Source organism: Atractosteus spatula, chromosome 7 (genome assembly GCF_055471065.1).
Source record: "Atractosteus spatula isolate fAtrSpa1 chromosome 7, fAtrSpa1.hap1, whole genome shotgun sequence".
Lineage (NCBI taxonomy): Eukaryota > Metazoa > Chordata > Actinopteri > Semionotiformes > Lepisosteidae > Atractosteus > Atractosteus spatula.
In genome coordinates this window covers 15,909,238-15,931,429 of record NC_142712.1, presented here as the reverse complement: position 1 = coordinate 15,931,429, position 22,192 = coordinate 15,909,238, and the positions used below count along the sequence as shown (strand labels likewise).

At 37.7% G+C, this 22,192-nt stretch overlaps 1 protein-coding gene across 1 annotated transcript in view; it reads left to right on the top strand.

Moving 5' to 3' along the window:
- The first annotated feature begins 2,871 nt into the window (after positions 1–2,871).
- LOC148830638 (stAR-related lipid transfer protein 13-like) overlaps positions 2,872–22,192 on the top strand; it is a 125,542-nt gene continuing 106,221 nt past the window's right edge. Inside the window, exons 1-3 of the mRNA XM_088921367.1 lie at positions 2,872–3,615; positions 14,923–15,063; positions 17,216–17,365. Of these exons, the coding sequence (XP_088777493.1) occupies positions 2,872–3,615; positions 14,923–15,063; positions 17,216–17,365 (1,035 nt within the window). The remainder of the gene's footprint in view (positions 3,616–14,922; positions 15,064–17,215; positions 17,366–22,192) is intronic.

Genomic DNA, 22,192 nt, shown 5'->3' with positions numbered 1-22,192 from the left:
AGTAGATCTCACCCTTATATTTTTTTATAAATATATATACATTTTAAGTAAAAAAAGTCCTCCTTAATACTAAAATACTAAAATACTAAAAATGATTAAGATCACATTCTAACAGTATGTTTATAACATTGAAGCTGAATTAATAATTGTAGTAAATGTCTTAATTGAAAAATGTAAACTAAACCATGAATAAATCAAATTTCCATTTTCTTTTTTAATTGCATTTATACACCTATTGTTACATTTTTAATAGCTCCTGTCTTTCACAGCTGATTTAAAGAAATAAGAATGAAGAGCGAGAATGACTTTTCCCAAGAAAACTGCTTCCCAACTTTATTCTATTTCCATTAGGAAATCTCCCTGATTCCCAACCTCTCCCCTCATCAAAGTAACTCTGATCCATCAATAAATACCTCAGCTGCCATGAGTCTGTGCATAATGTCAGTTTCTTTTTTCTGTGCTTCTTTATGTTTATCCATTTGGTTTTGCTCTTTAGTCTTTTAGTCTTTTAAATTTAAATAAAATGTAATAGATAACAGATCTAAGAGAATGAAAATTGAACTGTCTAATTTCCCTTTGATGTCTGCTTATTATACCTTGAAAGAGTTTGGTGGTTAACCATAGAGTTTTGGTGAATTCTGAATTTTATTTTTTCTTCCTCACAGCTAGATATCCTAGGAAACTGGCTTTTGTTGTGCTCTGTTACCTGTTTCAATACCTGCAGGAAAGTTATAAGCAGAAAGGACGGTCATTTGTTTTCTGAAAGCATACACAAAAATGGCTCTTCTTTCATAAAGAACAATATTTTACCTTGTAAGATTACACGCAATGAAAGAAAACACGTTGTATTACTAATAATATATTATATGATTTATATTAATTATAATTAATAATATTAATTATATTATTAATAAATCATCAATACAGATCCTTTCATCACTAAGGCTTCCAAAGCTGTTTCAGAGGCTAAAAGATTGTATTTCTTATGAAGCTGAATGATAAACCTAAAGTTGTATACTGTATGTGACTTTGACTGTTGTTGTGACAGTGGGGCATAATACGGATGTCCCTAACACTTGCGTGTTTATTTCTTTGATTGCAAATCCAAACTTTATAATTCAAGAATTCAAGAAGATTCTAACTAATGCAACAAAGCCATGTTTCTGGTGCTGTTACTTTTTCTGTTTTAACTGCATGTGTGTGTTTGTTCAAGAAAACATAATCCCTTAATAGTGACTGTGTTTCTGTCCATCTTAAATGAAGAAAATTGTCTGTAATGTTGCAGTTGATACATTGTTTTTCTTTTCAGCTTTTAGAAAATCCTTGAATTGTGACTAAGATTATTCTTATCATGTTCTGAAGGTTAGCGCCAATTCTTATCATTAGTACAGGTGCACGTTTTCCTTTTTTCCCTCAAGCATTCACATATCTTAACTAGAAAGTGTGTTAATTTCATGGCATAGCTGAGCACCGAGGTGAATGAGCCCTCCACCATGAACGTTAAGGGTCAAGTGCTTGATAAAAAGTTGCACATTTGTTACAACAAATGAGAACTCTCACGTTGTCTTTAACACCAAGCCAGTTTTTGTTCAACATTCCTCAGCATTTAAAGACTTTTTCACAAAGATATGTAGACACAAATTTTCCTTGTAAAAAAAAAAGGCGCCGTATAACATGCAAAACTCTCTGCAGACGTGGAGTAAATGAAGTGTGTGAGAAATGTGCGAATTTAGGTTTTGTGAATGTTACCTCTGGGGAGAATTTTCTACTACAAAACAAGCTGCTGCGATTTTGCATGTCTCCTTTAACTAAAACTTTTCATTTGTGCTATCCTGTTGTCTATAAGAGATACCTTCTAAGGGCCATAACGTGATCATTGCCTGAGGAAAGTGATTGTTGTTGTTCCTGTAAAAAAATAATAGTTCATGTTGTAGCTTCATTTGCAATGTGCAAAAGAATGCATCAGTTTTTCCATTTCAAGGGAAGAATCAAAAGCCAAATAAACGTGGGTTCTTAAATTCAGGGTTAATGATGGGGTGAGCCGATTTTAAACACAGTATGCACGGAACACTTTTGTGACTGATGAATAGCACAGCTAAAAGTAAATCACTGACCAGTGCTGTAGTTACAGATTCTTGTGTTCAGTGATGTCAGTGAGATTGTGTCTAAAACAGATCCAGACATGACAAGGCAGACCTTAACCAGGTGTCAAAATCTCACTGTCCTTTCAGTTGAGCATCAGTATACTCAACTGTGGTGGTGGTGATGGTGGGTGGTGGTGGTGGGGGGGGGGGGGGGTTTAGACAGTCAACTTACAGCACTCTTTTTTGAAGCGAGAAGAAACAGAAACACGAACCTGCTGTGCGAATGGGGAGAGGAGTGTTATTTGAATAAGAACAGTCTTGCATCTCAAGCACATGCGCTCTCCCATTCCAAAGTCTAAAGCGTCACGGGCCTTGAAAGAAATCAGACTTTCCAAATTCAGTTTGGTAGTGGCAGGAGCCGTTCTGTGAATGTGCTAAAGAAAGCACATGAACATAGAAAATGCCGCAGGTCGAAAATGCATTCATGTAATATAAGATCTAACAGGTCTTTGAAATACTTGCATTTTCAAGAAAATGTTGGTACTGTAGGTTGTGCTGCTCATTTTTTGGGGGTCATCAGATGTACAAATGATGTAATATGTGATTTAGCCAGTATTGATTCAGTTTTTGTGTTTTCTTTCAGCACTTTCAGCTGATGCTGGTAAAATGAATGGGGTGAAGGAATATGAACATGCCTGAGACTCTTCAGAAACAGTGGAACATCAGGGAACCTTTTAACTGAAACCAAGAAAAAGATGGCTGAGCCAAGCCTCAGGAATAGAGGGGTATGGATTCACCTTGTGATTGTAGCCAAGATCTAGACAACGGGATGGAACCTGCATCTGTTCAGGAGGATTCATTGTCATCACCATCCTTGTCACCCATGACCTTCAGTTCTCAGGAATTTGGAGACAGCAGGGTAGGTCATCATTTGTCCGAAAGTGGAACAATACTGGCGGAATATGACAACCAATGCAACGCTTGTCATCTCTCTGAGAATGAGGCAGGGGGTAATGCAGGTGTTGACTTTCACACACCTAACCACCTGGAGCTGAGGGAGGGTGCACCATGCGCGGATTCAGATGGAAGCAACTATAAGGACCTGCTGCCCGTTCCCAGCTGTGAAGAGGAGCCAGATTGCTCCTCAGTCCATGAAGGAAGGAGTTCTCCTGCATGCGGCTCTTCGAGCAAGCCAGGGGAACAGCCCAGGATTGTCAAGCACAAACCCAGTTCCATCACCTTCTCTGATTACAAATTCCCCAGCAGCTGCTTCTCCAGCAGCAGCAACGAGCTCTTCATTAACGAGGGCTCGGACGCCGACTCCTGTTCCTCTGAAGATGACGACAACGATGATGTTTTCCCAGAGCTCCCGCACTACAGGGAGTTTCTCATTAGCCGATACAGGAGGTCCGTGGGACGGAGCAGGGAGAAAAAGAAGGGTGTGGATGCTGTGTATGCAGAGACTTGGCAGCACCTGGATTCAACTAGAAAAAACAGCAGCAGTCCTGAAGCAGAACACAATGTCTCAGAGGTGAGAACCTAATTTTGTGTTACGGGACTGGTGAATGATATGGTAAAAGCTCGCATTGATAGGTAAAAAGCGAATAAAGAACAAGTTTTACTCCAAATTACATTGGTCAATTGCAGATAACTTTGTTGGACAGTACCAGAGTGTATGGGAAAAATGGTTCCATTTTTATGCAGGAGCTTGTAATGCTGTGGGCTGAGTATATTTATTTCTAAGACGTACATTAAAAATGAAACATTTTACAGTGAGGAAAAATATGAGATACCATGGAAAGGAAAACTACTTATTTTTAACTGTTTTTTTTGGTCAGTGGTGTTTCATTCCTTAGTATGAAAAATACTTGAATAAAACGTCAAGTATCAAGACGCCTGCACCTGTTTGTTGTTCCATACTCTGAGGACACCATTTATTTTTTTGTAAAGTCATCTTCATCTGCATGGAACATTTTTTCCTCTATTCCGGAATATCAGTGATATTGTGGAAAGACAATTGTGATGTAAGCATGTTACTGTTCCAAATGTTAAATTACACAAATGACTGTCTTGTCATGGCTGTTTTCAAGTACCTACTGTTGATCTTCTTTCAAGAGGGGACCCACTACGTATTTGTTTCTCCCCCTTTCACATACCAAATAGTGTTTGGACAAAGTGTGCTTCAGGGAGCCTTGGAGCACAGAACATACTGTTCCATTAAGGAGGATACACTTTTGTTGGACAAGTCAAACAAAGTAGATTTGTGACATCTTTCCATCCTCTAATAACCCCCACATGACCTTTTTGCCACCTTTGTGCAGGTCACTCCCACAGCGCAGTGGTATGAGAAATGGAGAACAAGCCTGTTCCACTGCGTTCAGTCTCTTCAGTTTAGCTCTGTGAATTTTCTCTGTGAGAGCGCTAAAAACCAGTAAAGTCATTTTTGATTTCCATAGTGTTCAGTGTTGCAAGAGATCTTGTGATTCAGATAAACTATGAACTAAAGAAAAAAAAAAGAAAAGGGACAGTGTTTACGGTACGTACAGTACAAACAAACTTATTACAAAAAACAATGTTTGGGTAAGAGGTCTAGGAATTCAAGGAATCCCAGAAGCCTGTCTTAAGACAAAAAGCTGAACATTCAACAACCAAGACTATGCTTCTGCACACAATGCTGTTATCAGCTAACTCTTGGACAGGGACCTTTGTGTTAGTTAATGATGGCGTTAACACTGACCCCTAGGTTGCAGTGTGGGGGGGTTAACAACTAGACATAGAACATGTGCATGTGCTTTCCCTTATGAAAGCTCACTCTGGCATATCAAGATAAGAACTACTGAGTTATGGTCTAGTACAAGAACAGAAAAATCGTAACAGGAGCATGCTAAGGCAGAGGTTTTGAACAGCATGAGCTCTGGAGAACCATGCTAAAGCAAATTAATTTTAAAAAAAGCTGCAGCCCTGCATGTGGACTATAGTTCTGTTTAAGAACAGTGTGATCAGTGCCATAACATGGTTATATCTGGACATTAAGAATTGACATTCTACTGTATGTCATTCAAGGTCTACATAGAGAGTTGTGGGTGTCTGGTAACACTTTTCAGACACACTGTGGAATCTGATCTCTTGGAATTCTTGAAGAAAGAACTGGGTGGGATTCTTAGATCAATGTGCCTCCTCTTCCATGTGTAATCTAAGTTGTTATATTCTGATCTTGTAAAAAAAAGGGTAGTTCATTTTCTCCTGCAGCAGAACACTGCACTCATGAAGCGTACCCATATTAATGGTGTCGTACCTTTCAGCTTTGTTAAACCACAATGCAAATACAGAAAAACAAGAGCAGACTCATATTCATCTCCTCTCTGTCTGGGAAGACCCCTGTAGTTTCTGATTTTCATTCTGCCTGAGATGTCAATTTATTCACTTAATGGACACTTTAGTTGAAGTAACATTGTGCTTAACCAGATCTCTTCAACTACTCTCAGCAAAAAAAAAATGGCAACATGGTCTAGTAGAGCAAAACTAAAGTAACCTTAATTGAGAGCTTATTAGGTATTAGATCTGTGTTCTAGCTGACTACACCAAACCAGGTAACAAGTTTATTTTTTAAATAACCACTTTTCCTTACTGATAACCTACATCAAGCAATGTTTTAGCTCTCCTCTATAATGAACAAAAACAATTTCTTAAGGCAGAAGTGAGCCACATTAGAATTTAAATCAGTAATGTGATTGAGTTCTTCTCCATTACACGTGAAATCTTATTTAAGGAAAGAAAGATACAGTATGTTTTGTTTCAAATCAGCTGTTTAGGCCATAATCTGACTTTCAGGAATAATAAATTAGTTCATTTGTGAAAAGACAAAATATTCTGAGGCTGTGCTTTTCCTTTTGATTATTGTATTTTTTTCACGTGCCCATCCTACTTTATTGATAAATTGCACAAGGTTCTGTTTTACAAAGGGCATATTTCTGCAATAAGCAAACAACCACATAGATAACATGTACTTCTCCCTGGAGCAAGCGAGTATCTGGAAAATGAATGCAATGTTTGTTCAGCTGACAAATATGACTGGAGCCTTTCCCATGTCCCGCTACTGAACAGAGTTTTAATGACAGTATATGAATAATATAATAAGAAGGAAGCCTGAGAGAAGTAACTTTTAATTGTGCCAGAGTCTTTAAAGGAAGACTCATCATCATGTTTCCCTTTGTACTTGTGTTGGTGCTTTGTTTTAGTTCAGAGAATTTTCCAGATGAACACTCGGTGCACATCTCTGCAGGTTCTGTCTTTTGATGGGGCCTGCATCATGATAGATACACCTAGCTCCTCTGTTGTCAAGGTCTGACACACCACACGTGCTGTGCTATTAAACAGGAGAAAGTGATCTGAAAGTGAACCATTAACCCACAACTTACAGACCAAAAATTAGTGCACAGTGATGAAACCATGTTCTTTGTTTTCTTCTGAGAGCCTATGCTGATGCTTCTTAGTAGTAGTAGTAGTAGTAGTAGTAGTAGTCGTAGTATTAATAACTGGGCGTTTCAAAGGAACAAATGGTAATTAATTAAATGCTGAAAAGGAAAAAACAACATTTTAACTGTGGACCCTTAGAGTCCACACCAGAAATAATCTACATAGCTGTTTTTCATTAGAACATCTGAGAAATTACTTTTTGAACACAATATCCCTTAGATGTACAGTGTACTGTTTTTATATTTTTAATTAATTTAGTAAAATGTCTGGATTTTTTTTTCACTTTGACATTATAGAGTACTTTGCGTTGATGAGTAGCAACAATTCTCAGTTAAATACATCATGGTTCCATGCTGTAACACAATAAAATGTGAAAAGGGGGAGTGAATACTTTTGCAAGGCACTGAAATAGGAACCACATTAACAGACAGATCAGGCTGACTAGAATAGCTGGAGGCACTTGAACCAGTGCTCGGTTTGTTCTTTGCCTTGATTCTCTTTCTCTTCTAAGAGAATGGCATTCCCCGTTGGCAGAGCATCTCACCAAGGTTGGGCATGATTAGGCCACGAATGGGGCATCTTTGGGATGCTATCAGGACCTATTCCTTACATTAAGTTGTAACCCAGGGTACGCAAATAACACACATTCCCTCACCTTGGAAATAACAAAATATAACAAGAATCACCACCATGATCACAGCAGAGCTGCACAACCCGAACGAGGTAAAACAACAGATTTCCAGAATTCTGAAGCTTTTGTGCTAATTAAAACTACACTGAATTAGCATTTAATCCCCATGCTCAGTAAATGGCACTGACTTCATGTGACATTTAGAATGGACCAAAAGGCTTTTTGCTCTAGGTTATCTTAAAAGCTTATTGCATGAACTTGAGATCAATTAGTTCAGGCCTTCTTATAAAGATCAGACTCTACAGAACAGGTGACAGAGATTCTTCTTGTGTGGCACCACATCTGTGAATGTGAATTTCTCTGGAACTGTGGGCACTTCTAAAACTTGCCTCAGGGCCTAACCATTTTGCTTGTATCTGTTAATGTATAATTTAGTGTGGTTCTCTGAAGCAGTTTACTGTTTTTTAACGAAAAATATGCCGTGTGCATGCAGGGCATTATTGTACAGCCTCTTGAGTTTGATCTTAGAAATAAAACTGAGTTGTATTATAGATGCATTCGAACCAATGCAGTTTCATACATACTGCAGTGTATTCCCCCTGGGAAGCTTTTTAAGCCATTGGAAAAGCTTTCCGATTTCAACTGGTTTGCTACAACATTTTATATCTGAGTTCATTCTAGCTTCCAATAGATGGAAAACAGCAGTCCTACTGTAGCACCTTAATCTCAATGAGGTGGTGTTAAAAACAAGAGACTAAATTCCATGCCTTTCTGTTTCCTGTGGTCCACAGCCATTTTATAAATAATTGACTCTATAGGTGATTTTATTTGAATCAGCATGAGATGGTTCTTATTATAAACATGGAGTAAAATTATTTTCCCTAACCTCTTTCAAAATTATGAATGTGAAAAACAAAGTGGAAACATTTTACTAGTACGATTCTAGACTTGAGTTCGACTTTAAACTGGCTTTAAGCACATCCCTGCTTGTACATTCATGCTTGTCTCTAGAATAAGCGGTCTCTTGTTTTCTGGGCTGGTCCTCTCTTCCCCAGTTGAAGAGCTACTAGGCAGCAGTGCAGATCATCACAAATAATGCATATGAAAAAGTTTCATTCTGAAGTAATGGAATTATATTGCTTTCTTTAAATCTGAATTTGTGGGAGAAGCTGTGTCTTGAAGGACTTTACAGGTTAACATAATCCAGCATTAATGAGCAAATTGTTCCCCCCAAGCCTGATGTACAGTAAAACCAGAAACTGAAGTGAACATAACAGTTTTAAGAACATAAAAGCACAAACCAGATTTTCTCTACTGGATTGGCACTTAATGCAAGAGAAAACTTCTGCTCACCAGTTTCTTTTAACAGTCACCTTTCAGACTCCTTGTTTTTACATTGCTACAGGAGCTGTAACATTTTCCAAATTGCCCATAATTACCCCCTTTTCATAAACAAATGGAGGTATGTTCTTAATAAATTCATCTTGTAGGGTTCTCAAAAGCTCAGCATTCCAAAGCTGTAAATCTTGTGTCACTCTAAGGCCCCAGCGATGATAAACTAAATTTATAGCTTTGTGTGTTTCACAGCTGCCTAAGAGGAACATTGACAAGTTTACACGAATCAGAGAGAAAACAGCCCTTAGCTAATTAATACTTGTCCACTAATCGTTCTTGCTGTTTTTTATTGTGCACATATAGTTTAGGGTATCCTGTGTTTATCTATCCCACTTATCCGACCCAAACATCAGTGTGTTTATCCATCCCATTTATACAAATGTGCTAAAAAGCCAGTCAAAATGGCAAACTACAGGCTTGAATGGGTCAAAGAAAGCACATGGACACAAGGAAGGAAACTCCAATTTTGTTAAATTAGCTCTGGCGTGCTTTGCGTTTGAAGCTTTAAGCTGTCGCTAAGGAAAATTAATAGTTTGTTCTTTTAACTGTATGTCCCCAAAGTAACGTCTGATAAAATGTAATTCTTGCTTTAATTTAATCTTTGATTCTCTAATTTACATTCCATGAGTTCCTAAGAAAATATTTGCTGATTTTCTTTTGCTGTTTTTCTTACTGTATGTCTTGGCGGTTTTATGGCTTTCTGAACGAAGGTTCTCCCTGCTTTCTAAATATACAGATGGAAAAAAGAAACACAACATTTTCTGGAATGAGAATACTATAGTTACAGCTTATGTACTTTCACAAAAAGTTGTCAATTTGTTTTAAGCCCTCTGACTAGCAATACAGCTTGTGCAGTGAGGCATTGCAGCTTGCCAATCACACGAAAGCTCGTTAGGTGCACTTTTACCCAACGAGCTCCAGGTCGAACAATGCCTGATCAGGTCACTTTTAAAAAGGCCATAATTCAGAGCTTAGGTCACTGCAAGAAAAAGGCCACACTTAGTCTGTTTTCTGTGCATTCCGTAATGCCTTGAATGTCACCAGAAGCAATGGAGAGGGCCATTGGCATGCTGCAGGCAGGCATGTCATGTGCCAGCGTTGCCTGACACTATGGAGTAAGCCGCTCCACTGTGTCCCAACTGCAGAGAAGGTTTTAGCAGACCAGCAGGACAGATGATCGTCTGAGATCTGGTCGCCCTCGAGTGACCACACCAGAGCAGGACCGACACATCAGAGTGGTCTGATCTGAGAGATTGTTTCAGATCTGCCACCCGTACTGCTGCTGAAACTGCCGGCAGACACAATGCCCGCATCAGTGACAGGACAGTGAGGGTCCATGTTGCTGGCCTTAGAGCAAGGTGGGCCTGTCAGAGGCCCACCTCTTAGACGTCACACCCGACTGGCTTGGGCCAGACAGAGGCTGCGAAGGACTTGTTAGGAGTTGCATCAGGTCCTCTTCACGGATGAGTTACTCTTCAGCCTGTTCCACGCAGACGGGAGGTGTTGTGTTTCTTTTTACCATCAGAATATTTTGGAAACGAACTATGTTATAGTGACAAGACAATAATTTATGTCATTTCATTCATTGTAACTGTGATTGTGTGCTCCACATACACAGAAGCACTTTGTAGATTAAATCAGGAACCTTAAAGGAAAAAAAAAGGTACATTTTATTCATGTGAACCTCTTGTAACAGAGAGGTAACAAAAACGTACAGGATTAAAACACGAAAAAGGGTATTTTCAGTGGCAATGCAGAACAGAACATTCCAGACACAGCTAACCGTGTTCGCCACCAGATGGCAACGTTGCTGCACGGCGTTACGCGAAACCTGTGGATAGAGACGGGGAAAAAAGACCCTTAAAAGTGACTTGTGCCGGCTAATGAATCAATGTTTTGCTTCTCCGAGGACAGCAATTTTTCAGAGGCCGAAATACTGTCCTCCTAGGTTTTTTAATCACCTCATTTGTGTGTGAAGCATAACCCATCTAAAGATTTAACAAAACAGAGAACTGGCTGTGCGCGTATTTTGTTTGGAAGACATCTACTGTCGGTGAGCGAATTGTTGCTATCCCATTGTCTTCTCTCTTGCCCTTGGGAATTAACAGAATAACCCGGCTAGACTCTTCCTGTGTGTCTGAACATTCAGCGTTGACAAAGTAAGCTTCATGAAGAGCAGGCGCACTGTGTGGGTGGCATGGCAGTCACTGAAGGGATAAACGTCACTTTGCCCAAAACAGTGACTTATTCAATTTAAAGTAATTAGAAAGATTAAATGCAGGGGTGTAGCCTTGTGACAAATTTAGCCTGTTACATTTAGAATCTTTTTTGCTTCTATAAATACATATTAATTTATGAATCGCATAAACTGAGTCATACAAGTGATATTGTTATGAAAGTTATTTTCATATTTTCTTCAGAAACTAAAAGGGAAGTAAACCGGGGGACATGGCCTCATACTGAGCCAGTCTTATAACCGGTAAATTCCAGACATTCCGTTTAAGAGCACATGGGTTGTAAATTTTCAGTGCTGAGCACACAGATTATTCTGAAACAGCATCATGTGAACGCACATACCTTTGCTACTTGCCAAAACAGTTGCAGTACAGTCTTCATATGACTGCATCTCTGTACCTGCACTCAAAAATATACTGTAGGGGAGAGGTGCTTTACGTGTACAAATACGAGCGACTCGTTACTTTGTAGAATCATTATGCAGCTTACGTTCCTGGTCTCATAGCCTTACTTTATTTCATACATTCATACAGCTTTTTTAAAATCTCATCTCCGAATTAGATATTTAGAAATTTGTGATCATTTATCTGAAAACTATTTTTTTCTGGAACAATTTTCAGATTTACATTTCACAAACGTTCCCTATAGGAACCTTTCTAATTGGTCCGTCTGACTGGTTGTTATTTTTTAACTTTTTTTTTTGTTTAAAAAGATGTATGTATTATACATAAAGCACTCCTCTTACACACTGATGTACCAGTAAAATACGAAATTCCTGACAGTTGTGCAACTGCTGGGAAAGTTACAGTCTAGCTGTAAAGGATTGTAATGTAAACAGTAAAAGCTTTTATATTTTATTTAAAGGAAACTACAGAACCTGGACTGGAATGATACTCATTCACAAACACTTGAAATTTGTAATCAGCACAGATAACACTTTTATTGATCCCAATCGTGGTTCTGTTCCCATTTTGATTTCTTTTGCATCCTAAAACAGACACTAACTGTAAGTCTTAATCTTAATCATTAGGAAAGGTGTTAAAAAAACAATTGGGCTTTCATGTCAGCTTTATCTAAAAATCCAACCATCCTTGTCTTTGAAGTGCTTTTGGCATAAATGTGCATTCCACGTTACTGCAGCATTAGTGAAGAAGGGCCTTTCACATTCTATATCCCAATTCTGAATTGTCATTGTTATCTGATCTACTCTGTAGTGGAACTGTTGGCGCATAATAGCTGTTACCCAGGTGGGTGCTGCACTTCAGTGGAGCATGAAGTGGTATCCCTCTCCTTTATGTACTTGGCTTTGGGATTCTTTGGAATGAAAAGTGCTGTACAAATGCAGGCAGTTATCCTTAACTTGCATCACAGCACCTACCCCTTTCACTTGTCTAGTGAACAATTGCAGTGATGTCAGAGACAGCAATATTGCCCCATCAGCTGATCATACTTTTACTTTGGTTGTGTGCTAGCCCTGAGGTGAATAAGGAACAAATGCCTCTGACAGTACATGTGTAAGAAGACAGTGTGCATGGTCCTCCACCCTTCCTTGTACTGCTAAGGAGGGATGATTTCAAGCTAGGTCGTGAGGATTATGATAAAGCAAGGCTTTTAAGTCTATCACACCTAAAACCAAATTAATCACTGTTTTACTCATACGCAACATTAAGAGCACCATTAAGTGGGCGCCATAGCACTCTAATACCTAAAAGAAGCTCTGAAGGTCCAATGTGTACTCAAAAACTCAGCAAAATCTAGACATACTGTACATAAAAAAGATTTTAAATGATTATATTCCAGCAGAAATAATGGGAATTAGAGAGGAGTATTAAGAACTCCAAACAGCTATTTGATTTCATTATAGGCCAAATACTGCATATGTAGAAAGAAACAGGTTATGAGGCTTTCTCATTCTGAAAGAGGCAGCTGTGATATCTGGAGCTTAATTGGTGCTGGAGCACTCAGTATTTCCACATTCCAGCAATTTCAGGAGCACAGCAGATAGCGATCACACCCATTGCATTGAGCCTTATGGCTAAGTTATTAAGACAAATGTGCCTTTCTCACAGATGACATTCATCAATAGGATTATTGTATAGGAATCAGTAGGAGCTTTGATGCAGTGGAAAGAGGTCTGTCCAGCCCTGAGGCACAAATAGTCACACTGAGCGCCTGGAATATATTTACTTCAGTTTGTTCCAGGAAATGAACAAATAGCTTTATAGTCCCTATTTTTTTATGTCCCTAAGCCTTGCTGTTGTGCGAAGCACTGTGAGAAATTCAGAGCTCTTGAGATTATAAACATCTTTTCAGTAATGGCTGTGGCATTAATTTAATGGTCTTCTAGCTGACTGCGTATCCTGAAAATGTATGACCCTAAATTTCTGGATTTCCAAACAGGGCTTATGCCTGTGTATGAGTGATCTATTTATATGCGTAGCAGTTTAGGCTGCAGTGAAAGCTAAGGGCTAAGAATTCCTTAAGCTGGGCATCTCACACATACCACAGTTTTGGGGTCAGTGTGCTATAGCTCTATCTGCTATTGTGTAAAGCTATCGCATTGCTGTTGTAGATTGTGTTAGTTTTTGCTGGGTAGGACAATCTGTAAGAGCTTCTTCTGATAACATACTGTAATCTTGTGCTTCCAAGGGTACGGATAGTAGTTTCAGATTTTCCACTCTCGCTTCCCGGGAATCATTTTAGCCACTCCTGCTGTAAAAACTGTTCATTTAAACCATGAAGAATAAAAGAGAACTTTATTGAGGTAGCTTAAGACTCAGTTCATGATAATGCAGTTGAAAAAGTTTTTGCCCCTTATCTGTTAAATACTGTTATTACTTATAATTGCTAATGCTCATAAAGCCTATACATGGTCTAAAGAAGGAAGGCAGTGAATGTTCTTATTCAGTAACCCCCTCCTTGGATTTTTATAGTGTAAGTTTCTCACTATATGCTTAATCTTTTTTTTAATCTTTTTTTCGTGGCAAGCTGTGAGCCACAAGGAGAACTAGTGTGAATATTTAGTGGGCGATTTCTCTGGGCTTTATAGTAGATGACAGCAAAAAACCTGAGTAATGAGAAGCAACTTGAAAAGTCACACATCTAACCCAATATCCCAGTCTCTGCTAACCTTAAAACTAGCAATGTAATTATCTTCAAAAGCATTTAGAGAGCACCCAGTTGATACCCAGATGCAGTTGTTGTTCTTACACTTCACTGTTGTTGACACACTACTAAAAAATGAGCACCTCATCATGAAGAAAAGCTTGGTTTAGATACAAATGTTCATTTGCTCAGTACACTCCTTGTTGCAATATTCACATTCAGGAAAAAACAGTACCAACAAGTTTAGATCAATACCTATATAAGGCCATAGTATCTATGAGACCCCTCAGAAAGGAACAGCTGCAGAACAGAATCAATGCTATTGATGTAACAACGTATTTGACTCTAGAACTTCAAATCCTGAAAATCACACCAATAAATGCTTATTTTGAATCTTACACCAATGCTAAAAAGATGTTGTGTTCAATATTATTTTTTTTTCCACTGGGATGCCTGCTTTCAGATATTCTGCAAAAGGAATCCTAGAGGAGACACATGAAAAATGAGATATTATGATCTTTAGCAGTAATATACACTGCACTGAGGGAATATCTGATGCTGAATGATTAATGTCTAAATCAGATTTCACAGATAAAAATGTAATATTTTGAACATTATAATACCACCAAGCATCACTCTGACACTGTTGTGTTCAAGCTGTATTTCTGTGATAGGGCACAGATAGTCTGCAGAGGTTAGGTTTTATATCTGTCCATCAGCTTGGAGAGTTCTGATATAGGTGCTATACCTGTAGGTTAGGGGCTCCAACCTTGATCCTGGAGAGCCCCAGGATTGAATGGAGGCAGCAACACTAACTACTGGGCCACCATGCCAGCTCTATTAAAAACCACTTCAGTTCAAATTAAAACTCGTTAACGGAAAACCCATTACCAAAAACAAAACTCTGTCAGAAATACTGTGGAAAGCGCATAGAATTCCAAATCCTTCAGAGCTGTATTGGGCATGTTTACTTTAAGGTACTTTTACTGTTTTCAGGAGCCTCCAGTCATGTCCCCATGGTCAGAGTCGATGACACAGCTCATGAAGAAGCTTGACCAGCTAAATCTGGATATTGAAGAAGCCCTGAGTAGTAACTCCTCACCCTCTGACACTCCTGGAGTTCAGCGGAAGGAGATGGTAAGTTTGACATCATATTTAGGTCTGAGATTTTGGTGATTCTGTGCCTTTATACTCTGCCTTTAAGCACATACCCTATCATTTGTTTGCGTGTTTCATGGAAATCATTCAGTTTTTCTCCCACCCTCACTTTCTTTCATCCTCCTTATTAATAATGACGACAGAAGCAATTCCTTTCACATGTACAGTAGGTTAATTACAGTACATCCTGGCAGCACACAAGTCACATGTAAAACACAAGACTTGATCATACTGTGTAAAGTAATGTGTAGCCCTTAACCAAACAATTAAATTTTGAATTTAGGAAGTACTAAATATTATTCAATATAATTAAAGTGAATAAATGTATGACTATTAAGAGTTGGAGATTGTAAATGTTATTATAAAAGATTAGTGTCTTCCACCAGCTTGTATCTACCTTTGATATGTAATTGAATGTTTAATGGGGTCTAGGTACCTAAAACAGAACGAGTAAAGTTGTCTCAGTTGAGACAAGACTTTCAAGTACAGGACATACTGTAGATGCAGATCTTCATAGCTTGATTCTATTATTCAGACACAAAAACTATAAATCTAAAACATAGACATGGCCATTTTGATTCCCATTTATTGATTTTCTCAATTATCACCTCTTCCTCATTGAGACCTTGCTGAAATACTTAAAATTAGTTTTAAGCTCTGACATGAACTAGCTTTAGTTTTTTTGTTAGTTTTTGTAATGTGTTTATTCATGCTTTGTGTTTTTTTAGTTAAATTTGAGGTATTTCTTTCATCAGCAGTTGTAAAGATGTCGTCTAAAATAGTATGTGATTAGCATGGGAGTTTACCAACCACTGGAATTAAAGACTCATTTTATGTTTTATTTTAATTTATCTGTTGTAGTGGTTCTGTTAAATTAGGTGATGTGACTCTTCCACATTTGTTTATTCTTTAATTTGCAATTCCAGCCAACACTAAAGTTATTCTTGAAAGTTTATAGGTTATCAATTGGAATCAAAGAAACAGGGAATTTGATCCAGGAAGAGAAGCAGATTTTAAACTCACCCTCCTTTTCATAGCCTGCTTTTAACTCAGGTTATAAAATGTTATGAATGTCATTATGAACTGGGCTTTGTCCACATTAGGAAAACATGAGCATACAGAGTTCTCATGATGAATTACTCAAAAGATATACAGTAGATGTTCTGCAGTTGGTCCTGTGTACAAAATACTGTGTAGGATAAAACCTAAATCTTCTGACACTGCAAAACAATCACATAGCAGTTTTAAAAAAATGCTATGGAGGCTTTTAGATCAACATTTATAATGCAAGTAGTTCTAAGAAAGTGAAGTTCGTGACACAGAGATTTGATTTTCCCAATTCACATATAACAGGCGCACTGACTGTGACACGAAGGCCTTGATTACTCATAATATTATGTAATGGATATGGTAGAAACATCTCGAATAAGCCCTTTTATTTAGTTGATGAAGGCTCCCAATTTGCTGGATGTGCTAAGAGAGACATTACTGGCGGACATTCCTTCTACGCTACGCAGGATCAGCTGAGACAGACCTCCATTGTGCTACACGTTTCACTAGGACTGTGAAACATGTTGTTTACAGCAAGAGTTTCTCATGATGCCTTGCGTCATGCCTCCAACAGCACTGTATTGGTACCAAGGGACAATAGTGTCCTTTTTGGTGTTCAGGGCAGGAGAGCACATATATCAGTATTCGTGTTGAGATTTCGGTGCCATTACAAAGGTTGTGTGTTGTAGTCAGTTGGCAGGAGTAATGTACTTTCAGGCAAGTCAGACCAGCTAAAGCCTGCAAACTATCATATTGTATTGAGTGGACAGTGCAAGAAATTCATGTTGAAGCTGACTCTGGAGAGTCAGGAAAGAGTATGTATCCTGAGACATAAATACGTGTATAATACTTTACTGACCAGGAAGGAACTAATGTTTGAACTTAAAAGTCTTTGGTTTTTTTTATAATGATAATAAAAAAGAACTGCAGTAAATGTGAAGAAGAAAAAGTTCTGCTTTTCAAGATTTTCGGCTCTGCTCCCCTTGTTTGATTTGCCACCACTACAGTCTCCATCCTGTCGAGGTTTTCTTTCAGCGTCGGGCAGCCAGTTGACTTTTCATTACTTGCTGTTTTTTTTCAGTCTGCTGCCGTTCTGGGGACAGCAACAAACCAGGCCTTGGGCGAAAAAAACAATTTTGCAAAGCAAGACGGAAAATGCAGAAACCCGGATGATTTCTCCTTTTCCTTTTACCCTTTAGCGGGATCAGGAGCGACACTGAAACAAAATAAGGTAAGTGCTGGATTCACCTCTCTGAGCCTGCTTGCTTTCTTCTCTTTGTGCTTCGTTTATGTTTTCTAAAGCCAAGCTAATCTGAAATGTTAAAGGTCATTGACAGTGATGAAGGTGCTTCTACCATGGAATGCCACAAAACTTATACAACAGACCATACAACTGGAAAAAAATACCTACACAGTGTGCTGTCCATTCAAAATAACCAAAGTGCCCATCTTTGACCATGAATGTAAAATTTTACAGTAAATCTTTATCATTTTACCTATGATTTTTAGATATGATTTCCACTTATGTCCATTCTTTGTTACTACACCTAGAGTCTGTCCAACTCCCCACCTTGTAAAATTGTAAAAATTAGTTCACTTTTTTTACTGTGAAACAAAACAGTAAGAGAAAAGTGGAGCTTCAAAAAAATCTGTGGTGAGAAGAATATGAGAACATTGTATTAAGAAAAAAAGTTACAAAAGAAAAGAAGCCACTAGATCCATCTTTATCATCCAGTAACTATTGAGTTATTAATCCCAGAATTCCATCAAACCTTCTTTTTTGAAGGTTCCTAGTGGCTCAGCTACATAATGTAGTAATTTGATCCTCCCCTATAGAGTGGATATTTGTGGATACAGAGTTGGCTACTGTTGTTAGACCTCAGTCTTACTCTACTGAGACCCTATCACTGTTCCATCACTGTCCCCTGGGTCTGGCTTCTGTGTTGACATTTAAGAACTAGATTGGATTGACATTTTCAACACTTTCAGTCAGGTTAACAGCTCAGAAGTATCTTTGATTTTTCTTTTTTACTGTCTGAAATTATTCAGTGCTTTTAATGTGTCCATCTACAGTGTAGTAGGGGCAGGACAGGCAATCGGTAGCAGCCTACCTATACAGCCTACCTATAACCCTGTAATGTAAAAGCATCCCATCCTGGGGTCCTCTGAGCGCTGTTAATGCTGCAGAAATTCCGACCTCCTAAGCCTTAAGTCTCTGTTATCGACTTTACTTTTTAATGCACAGGACAGCAATCCTTCTTGTTCTACAGTTACTCGCGGTGCCCTGTATTATTCCATGTCATGCACAGTACAGATCTGTTTTCAGTCCATTTAATAGCATCACATTGATTGAAAGCACACAGCCCGTGGATGTGGAACACTACCAAATGATAGACAATGCATAGAAATACCCAAATCATACTCCATTCCATGATTGTTGCAATAGTCACAAACTGACCATTAGCGTGCCGTAATGGACATTTCAGTATGGCTTTTTTTTAACACCACTTTTCACCAGCTTGATACCGCAAAACAACAATTTCCCATGGTGTGCTTGTATCTTGAAAAACATTTGTGTATCGGTAAATAAGTGGTTGCTGTTAAATCACTGTTTACTGTAGTTTAAGTTATCCATATATCCATCTATTTCACTCATAGAAAGTACTCTTTAATTAAATGTGTTCACCCACACATTCTTATGATATTCAACATCTGTACATCTTGAGTTTCTAGATCGAATTCAGCTCTTGAAGAAACAAAATGCATAACTGAAAGCTGCACGATTCATAATGATAAACGTATTGTGATAAGACACAGAATTTACATGAGTAATGGCTTTCCTACATACTGTATAGACATTCCAGTAATTTGAAGTGTTTCAAGGAAGACTTCTTTTTTCTTTTTCATATTTCCCAGCATCAGCTTCTTGTGTTTATTTTGGGAGCCTGACCTGTTTCCATTGGTTTTTTTGTGACCAAATGTCCAAAAGCTCTCGAAGAGGGAAGGAAAATTCATTCTGGCCCATTTCTGTACTTTCTGCTAACATTAAAATTATGTTAGAAAACCCTGTTTCAAAAACCTTTTGTGGAAAAAATGAATCAGTAGTGCTAATTGCAGAAAACCTCTTAATTTGCTGTCGAGGAATAGTCAGGCTACACGCATGCCCAGTCTTTAAAAACATTACACATACCCATTCTTTAAAATACTTCTCAGTACAGTTAGATTTGGCATAAACACCATAGTACACAATGTCTAATATAAATATTAAACTTCAGATCATAAACTAACTGACTAACTCACTGGTGTGAAAGCTTCTTCTTCTGTAAGGATACTCACTGTGCAGCTGTGAACTGTTTTTCTGGAGGAATGCCAACAATTGCATTTGAAACAGGTTTTCCGCATCAGAGAAAGTAAATTAAACAGCTTTTCTTTGCAGTAATCCAAACAAGATACTCCTTAAGTAGAGTACTGTATTTAATTCATGAACTTTGAATGACTTCAAGAAGAACTGCTTTTGGTGTTTGTGAGAACCTGTACATTGTACAGGATCCTGATCAGAAGTACAGTAATTTCATTGTATCAGGAAATGCAAGATAAAAATGTGGGGAAAAAAGGGAAAAAGACAAAAAGATCAAAGTGATGCAATAATGTAAACAATGTCTTAAAGTTTTTGATAATTTTTAAGGGTTATTTTAATAACTAGAAAAAGCAGCACTTTTTAAGTTGGCTCTTGCTAGATATTGTGCAGAGATATGTGGAAAGAGAACACTTATTAGATTAATGGCTTATAGTGAAAACTGCACCCTGGAACAATGGAATGTAGTACATATGCAAATAGCACATTGCATAGACAGGCACTGTACAATTCACAAAGCAATATCTCAGTAGGAGTTCTGGTGATTTATATATCCCAGTAGCACAACGCATGCCCCCTAGTGGACACTAGTAATGTTAATATCCTTTTTTGTGTACAGTAGAGACCAGGATAACTAACACTGACCCCACTGTGCATCAGTATCTTGCATTTAAAAGATTAAGATTAAATTGTTTGATGTATACATAGGTGAAAAATCACATCAGTTTCATAAATTTGGAAAACCAGCATATTTTTTCTTACGAATTTGGCACAATTCCAATATGATACTACGGTACTGTGCGCATAGTATTTAAAGAGATAATTTGAAATAATAATTACATCCTATGCATGCATTTAAACTGTAACTCATCTCTTGTGCAGCTTTAGTTGATTATCATCTTAGTAAGCAACCTGGGCATTTTGGCGAACTTGTACACAGATTTCAGATTTTTCATGTGTCTCAATAATTTTATATCACCCTGTTATTTCGAATTGTGTAACGATCACTGGTTTAAAAAAATTAGACTCTCTAGAAAAAATGCCAAAAACATATACATATTTTGGTTTCCATCGCAGGATAAACAACTTTTGAAAGCATGGCTGGAATGTGTCTTTGGTAATTTAGAAGCTTAGATGAGGAGGGTAACTTATCACTGGCCTCTTACATACTTTGCAACCCCTGTAAATATTTGAGGTTTGCATTAGGCTTAGAGCCAGGCAAAGCATTCGCAAACAAAGATTATAAAGCATTTAACAGGATTTGGGGGATAAAACTTTGTGTCAGGTGGAACTGGAGAAATGGGTAGCCATGGGATTTATTTAAACTTGAATAGCACAGCAAATAAAAACAATATTTTTATTTAGAAGGCGCTTCTGAGTTGTCTTCAAATTCATACCTGAAAACAGGGTTATAGCAAACACATTTTCTGAAACTTTTGTTAAGTTGGAAAAATGTGATTTGGATCTTGAGATTCCCACTTGCAAAATGTCTTTTCCAGCTGTTCTTTGAGTTTGGGCAACTTACTGTAAAAGCTAAATAATCCAAGAAGCAAGCTGATGACTTAAAGTGCTTTACTCCTTTACTAGTTATTTAGCATTTTTATTACATTCCTGAAAAGTTACTTTCAAATAATAAAGAGCTCTTCCTTTTTATGTGGAAGATTATTACATGATGATTTTAAGGTTTTACGTTTAATACAGTATCTTCTTTTTCAGTTTTGACCTGCAAGTCAGCGAGATATTCTGAAGATATTAAAGGTTATCCATTTATCCCAGAACCCAGATCCATTTTAGCACTGGGAATAATATTTCTCAGCGTTTACCTGAGAAACCGAAACTGAAGACATTCTAAAGATTTTAAATATTTAAAATAGATCAACAAGCCCGAGTGCTCTATTCATTAACCAACAATCTTATCATATGGCTTGGAAATGGTAGGACTTTTTGTATTTTAGCTGAACACTTATGGATGGGGACTAGGAGTGTTCTGTGTATCTTCATCACATGGTTTCTCAAAACCAGGATTCAAGGGACTCTGTTTGGAGATTTTGTTTAGATCTTGTTGACAAGCTTTAACGAACAATAATGAATGTGCCTCAGACAAAATCAGGACATAACGTGAATAGATTTGCCAAAATTGAAAACTAACTTGAGAAAATTGAGAAATTAGAAAAGCTGATCACGTATGCACATGGATGTGGTTCTTTCAATTTTGTGCTAGAATATGTAATACATGTTTATTTTATCTTCAAATAGCTCAAGGTAGGCAGACTGAGGTACATCTATAGCTGTTGTGTAGAGTTCACATAAAACTTCCAAGTGGGACTGGAGTCAGACAGTTGAATGGGTAATTGGATTGAGGGTAATGGAATGATTGAGCTTTGTGCACTCAAACAAAATGAAGTCTGGTTCTCAGGGAAGATTATGGAGTCAAAAAGCTGCTAAGGCATTTTGAGTCTTCAGAAAGCTAAGTCAAGGGTTCAGACCACAATGTAGGGAGCCAAACACACCATTATGATGGATTTTTTTATAATGAATGAATCTAGAAAAATATTTTCAACAACACTAACTATAAAAATACACTGTTTCTTGTTGTATGTGCGATCTTCCAGATTCTTAACAGTATAATATATAAATAATAAAATATTACATTAAATACGTAAAGGAACTTAATTAAAATACAATGTTTGTCTTAAAACATCA